Source organism: Arachis hypogaea, chromosome 19 (assembly GCF_003086295.3).
Source record: "Arachis hypogaea cultivar Tifrunner chromosome 19, arahy.Tifrunner.gnm2.J5K5, whole genome shotgun sequence".
NCBI classification, from domain to species: Eukaryota; Viridiplantae; Streptophyta; class Magnoliopsida; order Fabales; family Fabaceae; genus Arachis; species Arachis hypogaea.
In genome coordinates, this window is record NC_092054.1 from 54,970,003 (window position 1) to 54,981,464 (window position 11,462).

At 40.6% G+C, this 11,462-nt stretch overlaps 1 protein-coding gene across 1 annotated transcript; it reads left to right on the forward strand.

Moving 5' to 3' along the window:
• The first annotated feature begins 5,515 nt into the window (after positions 1 to 5,515).
• LOC112778363 (uncharacterized) lies at positions 5,516 to 7,599 on the forward strand. Its single transcript, XM_025822688.1, has 3 exons — positions 5,516 to 6,812; positions 6,909 to 7,078; positions 7,387 to 7,599. The coding sequence occupies exons 1-3, from the start codon at positions 5,516 to 5,518 to the stop codon at positions 7,597 to 7,599; spliced, it is 1,680 nt and encodes a 559-aa protein (XP_025678473.1).
• The last annotated feature ends 3,863 nt before the right edge of the window (positions 7,600 to 11,462 follow it).

Below are 11,462 nucleotides of genomic sequence, written 5' to 3' on the forward strand. Positions count from 1 at the left end.
AATAAAACTTAGGGGTATTTTTGAAACTTTTGTCAAACTTCAGGGACAAAAAGTATACTTTACCCAATGTTCTAATAATAAAATTAATTAGTATCAATGCTTAAAGCCTCTTGGTGGGTGGATTAGGATTTGAACAACTTGTTTGCTACCCTAATGTTTGAAAATTTAGTAACTTAAAGACCTTAAAAGATAACAAGCCAATAAAGTTTATGTTGAGAATTGTTGGGTGTTTTGAAAGATTAAGAAAGGCTTGCGAGATGTTTGGTTTGGATGGAACCCTTGAAGGAGAGAAAAGTTCGATTTTTAGGGGAGGGTCTGCCAAAAATTTTATAAGAGTTTGAGTGAAATTGAATAATGAAAAATTATTGTTACTTGTGTAAAGGCTCTTGTCATGAAGTTTAATTCGATTAATTCTAAATTAAAAAATTTTGTTTGGGTAGTTTTAGCAAATTTAAAGTAATTGTCTAAGAATAAATGATTATGTTTCATTTAAGATTATGATTGGGGAAATAAAATAATTTTTTAGTCTTTTTGGTGAAAAGAATTTGAGAATTTTCAAATGGTGCAAAAAAATCTGCACTATGGCAAATTTTTAGTCCAACTTTGGAGAGCCATAACTTGGTGTTTGAGACTTGAAAATTTATTAAACTTATCTTAAAATAAAATTGGGGATGTCTATTTGACTGTCTTCGAAGAACGGAAGCAAAACAAATTTTGTACTAAAAGTTATGATCTTTTGAAGTTTGGAAGTTGAAAGTGTGATTTTGCAAAAAATGCACCAATGGCAGGTTCTGCGCGTACGCACCTAGCCTGCGTATGCATCATTCATGAAACCTCAAGGAACCGAGTCAGGTTTTGCGCATACGCACGAAGCCTACATACGCACCAATGTGCAGATTTTTCAAAAATGCCGATTTTGAACTATGAAGCCTTTCCGACGAGCTCGTAACCCTCTGTAACTTCCATATGGAATCTAATAACCATTTTAAAGACTTTGAATTGGGGGTGGGTATAATGAGTTTTATTGAATCTTTTCTCGATAAAAAAACTTGTTAAATGAAATATAAATATTGTGGAGATGGTAGTTTATCCCATCCACAGTGAGGACGGTGATTTTATCCCGCTCACGACTCAAGAATAATTATTCTTGTAATAAATATGACTATGATTGAAATGTGAGTAGTTATTTGCAAGGACGTGGGTTTTGTCTCGTTTGTTCGGAGTTGCAGTGTGAATGTAGGGAAGGTGGTAGGGTACTCTCCCTCAATGTTATTTGTAAGGACCGCAACTAATCAACCGGTTAATTAAGTGATTAATTGCCCTAATTAGACTTCGAAAAGTTAGAGTGAGAATTTGAGGATTTAAAGGTCATTTTCGGACTCAATAGGTCTTTCTGAGTCAAAAAATGTGCTTTCTGCGAAAAACCGTGAAAAACCGCGAACCGACTGTTGAACCGGTTCAAGTCTATCCGGTACCACACGAGAAAAAGTAAAAATAGTCAAAAATTTAGAAAAATATTAGAAGTTGAAAACCGGACGTTAGTTATAAAGGTTTGGCCCGAAATTGGGCCAAACAGGCTAAAAATGCTAACGGGTTGGACCGGGCCCAAGTTGGGCTCAAGCCCAACATATATAAGCACTTAAGTGAACCCTTTTCACTCACAAAACACAACACACACTTCAAAAACTAGAAAGGGGAAGGCAGGAAGAAGAAGCACTATTCACCTCAATCATCCAGAGCTCATATCTTCAGCTAGAGAGCTCCGATCGCCGCACCGTTTGTGGCTACGCATTCCTTGTGAAGAGCTCTACAAAACTCATATAAGAAACTGGAGAGGTAACCACAAAATATTTTCTATTCTTCTCTCATTTCGATTCCTAGGACTTTGGAATTAAATAAGTTTTTGTGATTTTGGATGTTTAGGTTTGCTCTAAGCCTTACTTAGCCTTGGGTCTTGACATCCAAATCTGTTGGAAGAGGTAAGAACCATTAAACCCTTGTGAAATTATGTTTAATTGGAACCCTAGGTTGTTTTGGGGTGATTTATATGCATATAGTTTGACTGTTGTGGCCTTGGGAGCTTTTGGAACTAAATTGTGCTTATTGGAGTGGAAGTGAAAGCTTGGATTATGGTTGAAAGCTCTTTGGTGCTCATTTAGGGTTTTGGTGCATAAGGGAATCGGCCAAGGTATGGTTTCGGTTTCCTCTATGTAGTATATAATATTCATGGACACTTAGGCTAGTGACTTATAGGATTGGATGGAATTATATGGTTGTTGATGATAGTTGGTTAATGTTGTATGTTGGATAGATGTTGTATGTTGAGAAATGATGATATTGAGATATGATGATTTATGATTTTGAATGATTTCATATTGATGGATATTAATGTGATGTACGAATGAGCTTGAAAATGAGAAATTATAGAGATAAAGTGATATATTGGTGTTGATGTTGAAGATGATGAGGTGTGAAGGGAAATGTAGTAATGTTGGTGTATTATGGCTCAACAGGTTAATTTTGATAAAAGATGGAGTTTTTAAATGGTTAGGTATGATTTGGAATGTGTATGGTAAGAAATTGTGTAAATGGTAAATTTGGGATTTTGATAAACTTTGTTCAATCATAACTTCTGCCTCGGTTTTCGAAATTGATTGAAATTTGTTTAGAATTAAAGATCTTTGAAAACCCTTTAAATCGATATAAAGTTTGTGAAATTGGAATTTTGTAGAGGAAGTTATGGTCATTCAAAGTTGGTGTGAAAAAGCTGAAATTCTGCAAAGTTGCAGAATTTCATGTTTTCTGATATGTGCGGGCGCACACCCTCGTGCGGACGCACACCCTGCAAGAATATTGACCTGTGCAGACGCACACATCTGTGCGCACGCACAGGCAGAAAAGTGCACTCTATTTGCAGCTCTAGCACAGCTTGTATGCGCACATATCTAAGGAAGAATTTCAACCTGTGCGGACGCACAGGCCTGTGCGGACGCACACGTTGGGAATGCCAGTCTGTTGGGGGCACTAGCACAGGTCGTGCGAGTGAACAGACCATTTTGAGTTTTGATACCTGTGCGTGCACTTTTAAAAATTTCTTGGGCGTGCGCACGCACACACCCCTGTGCGGCCGCACACGCCCTATTTCTCAAATTTTACTTGTTTTTCAACTATTCTACCTTTCCAACAAGGTTGTAAGCTTCTCTAACACCATTTTAAAACTTTTGGGCCTAGTTTTAAGTATTAGAACATGGGATATAACTTAAGTGTTCTAGTACATGATTTTATGATAAATTAGAAAATGGAGGCCTAGGTATCTAGCATGCTGAGGATGGCTTGGTGTTATGTGTTGTATGGTAGAGGTATGAGACAAAAACTGAGGAACTATTGAGTTTGGAGCTGAGATGTGAATTCACAGTGGTTGTGGTGAGTCGAGGACTCTTATTGAGATGATAGATCCATATGCATACTGAAAATGTTTTCGGAAAATCACTAAAGTATTGTTTATACTGAGATTATGAGACGCTATGTGCCCGGCAGGTACGGTGGTTAATCCTGCCTGTCGAGGTAGCGGCGGCGTAAGGACGGTGGTTAATTTCGCTTACGTTGAGATGTGAGGTCTGAGGAAAGAGTATCCCGCTCGCATTCCTTCGGATCTATAGAGCGTACAGGCACAAAACCCTGGATAGTGATTCAAGCACTATATCTCGGGGGTTCCCATACAAGGATTCCAAAGGGCGACGTCTCCATGGAGATGTGTCAGGTTGGCAGTTGAACCGACAATATGATATCACAGCCAGTAGGGTAAGCATTCATCATATGCATTTTCTATGTTTGTATGCTTTGCTTATTTGTAATAGTTTGCCTAATTGATTAATATGCCTAATTGCTATCTGAATTATTTGCCTTATATGCTTCTACTTGTGAGTTACTTGTATTATATATTACTTGTGCTTTCTTCTGGGATTGAGGAGGTTCGGAAGGCGGTGGCGATGGGATCGCATGGAGGATCGGTTGGTGAAGGCTGTGGGACAGCAGTGTTAGTTAGAATAGAAATCTCCTAAGATAGACTACCCGGTTTATTTATGTTAAGATTTATACAGCTATGCTTCTCTGTCTTAGTATGCTTTAAGATTGAACTCTTGTGATGGATATGGAGCTTAGGATTGCCTTTGGCGTCCCAGAGTCTTATCTCCTACATCACTGGACACTGTTACCATACTGAGAACCTCTGGTTCTCATACTATATCTTTGTTGTATTTTTCAGATGCAGGTCGCAACCCACCTCGGTGAGTTGCTTTGGATGGTGACAGAAGCGAAAGATCTTGGATTCGTTTGGAGTCTTTTTGGTTTATTTTGTTTTTATGTCTCTCACTTTTGTATCTTATCCTTGCCTAGAGGCTTGTATTATGAGAGAAAAACTTGTATAAGCTGTTTTTAAACTGTCATATTTCTGTATACTTGTATATGGCTAGCCAGCTTAAACTCCGCAAGTCGTGGCTAGTTCCTTATAATATTACACTATTATACTACTATCTTTTGATATTTCTTATCCCTACCTTGCGCTTTAAGTTAGACGCTTCTTTAGTACGTTTTGCGCTTTTTAAATCCAAAACTTTGAGCTATATTCTTCATCAGGCTTCTAGTTTATATCATTCTTTCTATAAATATATTATGTATGAGCTTAGATCTGTCGTAATCTCTGATTAACCTTTGCTTTACGACGCGATGTAAAACTTGGGCTTTTTAGGGTGTTACATTTAGTGGTATCAGAGCGGTTTTTCCTCGTGAGCCTGAGGGATGGACCGATTGTGCTTCATTGCATACTCTGTGTGTCTTTTCTTTGATGCTATTAGGTTATCTATTTGATATTGCATAGCATGCTTGTTTGTGAGTGCCTTTTTGGGATAATTGAAGCACTATTCTTTTGATATTGAGACTGATCACCTTGATATCGATTGTTTGGTGTAGACAGAAACCCTACATGGCCACTCGCGGGCGAGGTCGAACACGTACCCGAGAAAGTAGGAATAAGCAACCAGCTGATAATCATGCCGAATTCATGGCGGCAATGGCAAATCTCACTAATGCTATGGAAGCTAATGATGCTGCGACTCTGCAAGCTGTGCAAAGGTTAGGTCAACCGGTGGGGAATCACAATGTGAACAGAGAAGGAAATGCCAATGATAATGCTGAGGGTAACAGAGATAACACGGGAGGAGTTCCGATGACCTTGGCGACGTTCCTCAAGGTTCATCCACCAACTTTCCGAGGATCCACTAACCCTACTGAAGCGGACCACTGGTTCCAGGCTATGGAGTGTGCTTTACAAGCGCAGCATGTTCCACTTAATCAATATGTAGAGTTTAACGCTTATCAGCTAGCGGGAGAGGCCCAGCCCTGGTGGCAAGCTGAGTGTCACTTGCTACAACTTCAGAACGCCGACATTCTGTGAGAAGTGTTCCAAACGGCCTTCTATAAGAAGTATTTCCCTGAGTCTACAAGGGAAGCAAATGAGATGAAACTGATACAGCTGAAGCAAGGTTCCATGTCGGTGGCAGATTACACCAACATGTTTGAGGAGCTCTGTAGGTTTTCTAGGGTATGTCAAGGTGCCCCGGAGACTTTTGAGAGCTGGAAGTGTATTAAGTACCAGAGGGGCTTAAAGGATAGCATTATGACTGTTGTGGCGCCTATGGAGATCCGTGTCTTCTCTGACTTGGTGAATAAGGCGAGAGTGGTGGAGAAGTATGCCAAGACTGTGGCGGCATCCAAGGACGCTCATGGAGGGAGTTCTAGTCGGGGGTGTGGCAAGTATGTCCATCTTAGAGGTCAAAGCTTCAAAAGAGAAAGATATGCACCTCAAGGTCAAGGAGATTTCAGGAAGAACACTCAGACTCAGTTTCATTATGTTAAAGGGAGAGGAAATCCGAGTAAGAATTTTCTGGATTTGGCTTGTGTACGTTGTGGACGTTTCCATCCTTATGACTCATGCAAAATTGGTTTAGGTGGTTGTTTCAATTGTGGGTTGCCTGGCCACATTGCGAGGGATTGCACTCATGGGAGGAACCAGAATGCGGGCCAGAGTCAGCATCAAGGTCGAGTCTTTACTGTGAATGCCAAGGATGCTTCTAAGGCGGATCTGTTGATGAGAGGTATATGTTTAATTGGTGATAAGTCCTTAGTTGCATTATATGATACTGGAGCTTCGCATTCGTTTATTTCATTCACTAAAATTGAGGAATTAGGCTTGAAAGTGTCAGAGTTACCTTATAATCTGCATGTACATACTCCGCATCAGACAGTTATGACTAGGTCAGGTTGTAGACAAGTAAGGTTCAAACTTGAGGATAGAAAATTTGTGCATGACTTGATCTGTTTGCCAATGATTAGATTGGAGATGATTTTGGGGTTTGATTGGTTATCAAAGAATCGGGTTTTGTTGGATTACTTTGAACGGACTATTCGGTTTATACTGGAAGGAGAGAATGGAGCAGTGGTAGCTACAAGGTATTACCTGAACTCTGTAATGGTGCATTGTAGTGGGAAGGAGTGTCAGGGTTATATTCTGTTGGTTGCTAATGTGTTGGGTGATGCCCAGAACTTGGATCAGATACCAGTGGTTAAGGAATTTCCGGAAGTATTCCCAGAAGATATCCGTGAGTTTTCACCTCAAAGGGAAATCGAGTTTGCGATTGAATTGGTGCTGGGAGCCGGACCAGTGTCGATTGCGCCGTATAGAATGGCTCCGATAGAGCTGGCAGAGTTAAAGACTCAGTTGGAAAGGCTTATGAACAAGAGGTTCATTCGACCGTGTGTATCACCGTGGGGAGCGCCAGTTTTATTGGTAAAGAAGAAGGATAGAGGAATGTGCTTGTGCGTGGATTATCGACAGTTGAACAAAGTGACAGTGAAGAACAAGTACCCGCTTCCAAGAATAGATGACTTGATGGATCAACTGCAAGGAGCTGGAGTGTTTTCCAAGATAGATTTGAGATCCAATTACCATCAGATAAGGGTGAAAGAGGATGATATCCCTAAGACTGCGTTCAGGACACGTTATGGACACTACGAGTTTGCGGTAATGTCCTTTGGGTTAACGAATGCACCTGCTGTTTTCATGGATTACATGAACAGAGTCTTTCATCCCTTTTTGGACAAATTCGTGGTGGTTTTCATAGATGACATCTTAGTTTACTCCAAGACGGCAAAGGAACATGAGGAGCATTTGAGGATTGTACCACAAATCCTGAAAGAGCGGAAATTGTATGCTAAGTTGTCGAAGTGTGAGTTTTGGAAGGAGGAAGTGAAGTTCTTAGGCCACGTGGTGAGCAAAGGGGGAATAGTCGTAGACCTTTCTATGGTAGAAGCGGTGATGGAATGAGAAAGACCGACGACGGTGATGGAAGTAAGAAGCTTCTTGGGTTTAGCCGGATATTACCGGAGGTTTATCGAAGGATTTTCCCAGATTGCGCTACTGATGACGAAATTAACGAGGAAAGAGGTGCCATTTGTGTGGACGTTGGAGTGCGAAGAGAGTTTTCAGACTTTGAAGCAGAAGTTAACTTCAGCACCTGTTTTAATCTTGTCAGAACCGCATGAACCATTTGAAGAATATTGTGACGCGTCACTGAAAGGTTTGGGTTGCGTGTTGATGCAACATCAGAATGTGGTGGCTTACACATCGTGTCAGCTGAGACCGCATGAGGTGAATTACCCCACTCATGACTTGGAATTAGCGGCGATCGTGTTTGCATTGAAGATTTGGAGGAACCACTTGTATGGAGTGAGGTTTAGCGTCTTTTATGATCATAAGAGTCTCAAGTACATCTTTGATCAGAAAGAGCTAAATATGCGTCAGAGGAGGTGGATGGAGTTGCTGAAAGAATATGATTTTGAGCTGAGTTATCATCCTGGAAAGGTGAATGTAGTAGCAGACACTTTGAGTCAGAAATCTTTAACAATAGCTTGGATGAGAATCAAGGAAGAGGAGCTAGTAAATAAGTTTGTTGATCTTAAGCTGGATATTGGTGAAGTTGCCGGAAGAGCTTGTTTGAACCAGCTACAAATCTCAAGCACGTTTAAATCAGATATACAAAGGGCTCAGCAAGATGAGCAGAAGCTTCAGCAATTGTTTCACCCAGTTGGTGATAAAAGGCGTGAAGAATTCAGTAAGGATGGTGAAGGATTATGAAGATACAAGGGAAGGATTTGTATACCGGATGTTGGAAGTTTGAGACAACATTTGTTGTCAGAAGCTCACAGCAATGGGTTTTCTATTCATCCCAGAGGCACAAAGATGTATTATGACTTAAAGAAGATGTTTTGGTGGCCTGGGATGAAGGGTGATGTAGCTACAGTGGTATCCAAATGTTTGACTTGCCAGAAAGTGAAGATAGAACATCAGAAATTATCGAGAATGTTACAGCCACTTGAGATTCCTCAGTGGAAGTGGGAAGGAATTGCAATAAATTTTGTGACCGGTTTACCAAGGACTAGGTCGGGATGTGATGCGATTTGGGTGATCGTGGATTGCTCAACCAAATTTGCTCATTTTCTACCTATTCGAGTAAACTGTTCTATCGAAGAGATAGCAAGACTGTATATCAGGGAGATAGTAAGGTTGCATGGTGTGCCGTCGAGCATAGTATCAGACCGTGATTCCCGATTCACATCAAGGTTTTGGGGAGCTTTTCAAAAGGTTTTCGGTACGAGACTATGTCTTAGTACGGCGTATCATCCACAGACGGATGGACAGTCAGAAAGGACTATACAGACATTGGAGGATATGCTGAGAGCATGTGTTCTGGATCAACCTGGAAGTTGGGACCGTTACATGCCATTGGTGGAATTTGCGTACAACAACAGCTTTCATGCGAGCATTGGGATGGCTCCGTATGAAGCCATGTATGGACGGAAGTGCCAGTCTTCACTTTGTTAGTATGAATCTGGTGAAGCAAGTATTCTGGGTCCTGAGGTAATAGCAGAGACTACTGAGAATATTAAGAAGATTCGTGCAAGGATTCTAACTGCCCAGAGTCGACAGAAAAGTTATGCGGATCAAAGGAGGAAACCATTAGATTTTGAAGTGGGAGAGCACGTATTCATTAGGGTTACACTGACAACTGGGATTGGAAGGGCGATTAAGACTAAGAAGCTGAACCCAAGATATATAGGACCATTTGAGATTTTGAAGAGATTTGGACCGGTGGCATATCAAGTCGCTTTACCATCTTATCTGTCTAACTTACATGACGTATTCCATGTGTCACAACTTCATAAGTACACATCGGATGCGGCTCATGTGTTGGAGCCTGAGTTAGTCGAGTTGAGGGAGAACTTGATTTTCCAAGTGACGCCAGTGAGAATCGACGACACTAGTGTAAAGAAGCTCCGAGGAAAGGAAGTTCAGTTGGTTAAAGTAGCTTGGAAGCGAGCTGGAGTAGAAGAGCATACTTGGGAGTTGGAGTCCGAGATGCGAAAGGATTATCCCAAGCTATTCTCAGGTAATTCAAATTTTGATGGAAAAATTTCTTATTTGATGGGTAGAATGTAAGGACCGCAACTAATCAACCAGTTGATTAAGTGATTAATTGCCCTAATTAGACTTCGAAAAGTTAGAGTGAGAATTTGAGGATTTAAAGGTGATTTTCGGACTCAGTAGGTCTTTCTGAGTCAGAAAATGTGCTTTCTGCAAAAAATCGTGAAAAACCACGAATCGGCAGTTGAACCGGTTGAACTAGTTCAAGTCTGCCTAGTACCACACGAGAAAAAGTAAAAATAGTCAAAAACTTTAGAAAAATATTAGAAGTTGAAAACCGGGCGTTAATTTTAAAGGTTTGGCCCGAAGTTGAGCCAAACAGGCTAAAAATGCTAACGGGTTGGACCGGGTCCAAGTTGGGCCCAAGCCCAATATATATAAGCACTTAGGTGAACCCTTTTCACTCACAAAACACAACACACACTTCAGAAAATAGAAAGGGGAAGAGAGGAAGAAGAAGCACTATTCACCTCAATCTTTCGGAGCTCATATCTTGAGCTAAAGAGCTCCGATCGCCGCACCATTTGTGGCTACACGTTCCTCGTGAAGAGCTCTACAAAACCCATACAAGAAAATGGAGAGGTAACCACAAAATCTTTTCTATTCTTCTCTCCAAAATTTCGGTTCCTAGGGCTTTGGGGTTAAATGAATTTTTGTGATTTTGGATGTTTAGGTTTGCTCTAAGCCTTACTTAGCCTTGGGTCTTGACATCCAAATATTTTGGAAGAGGTAAGAACCATTAAACCCTTGTGAAATTATGTTTAATTGGAGCCCTAGGTTGTTTTGGGGTGATTTATATGCATAAAGTTTGATTGTTGTGGGCTTGGGAGCTTTTGGAACTAAATTGTGCTTATTGGAGTGGAAGTGAAAGCTTGGATTGTGGTTAAAAGCGCTTTGTGCTCATTTAGGGTTTTGGTACATAAGGGAATCAGCCAAGGTATGGTTTCGGTTTCCTCTATGTAGTATATATTATTCATGGACACTTAGGCTAGGGACTTATAGGATTGGATGGAATTATATAGTTGTTGATGATAGTTGATTGATGTTGTATGTTGGATAGATGTTGTATGTTGAGAAATGATGATATTGAGATATGATCATTTATGATTTTGAATGCTTGCATATTGATGGATATTAATGTGATGCATGAACGAGCTTGAAAATGAGAAATTATAGAGATAAAGTGATATATTGGTGTTGATGTTGAAGATGATGAGGTGTGAAAGAAAATGTGGTAATGTTGGTGTATTATGGCTCAACAGGTTAATTTTGATGAAAGATGGAGTTTTTAAATGGTTAGGTATGATTTGGAATGTGTATGGTAAGAAATTGTGTAAATGGTGAAGTTTGGTAAATTTGGGATTTTAATGAACTTTGTTTGATCATAACTTATGCCTCAGTTTTCGAATTTGATTGAAATTTTTTTAGAATTAAAGATCTTTGAAAACCCTTTAAATCGATATAAAGTTTGTGAAAATTGGAATTTTGTAGAGGAAGTTATGGTCATTCATAGTTGGTGTGAAAAAGCTGAAATTCTGCAAAGTTGCAGAATTTCATGTTTTCTGATATGTGCGGGCGCACACCCTCGTGCGGACACACACCCTGCAAGAATTTTGACCTGTGCGGATGCACACATCTGTGCGCACGCACAGGCAGGGAAGTGCGCTTTGTTTGCAGCGTTAGCACAGCTTGTGCGCGCACATATCTAAGGAAGAATTTCAACCTGTGCGGACGCACACGTTGGGAAAGCCAGTCTGTTGGGACGCTGGCACAGGTCGTGCGAGTGGACAGACTATTTTGAGTTTTGACACCTGTGCGTACGTACACACCCCTGTGCGTACGCACACTTTTAAAAATTTATGGGCGTGCGCACGCACACACCCCTGTGCGGCCGCACACGCCCTATTTCTCAAATTTTACTTGT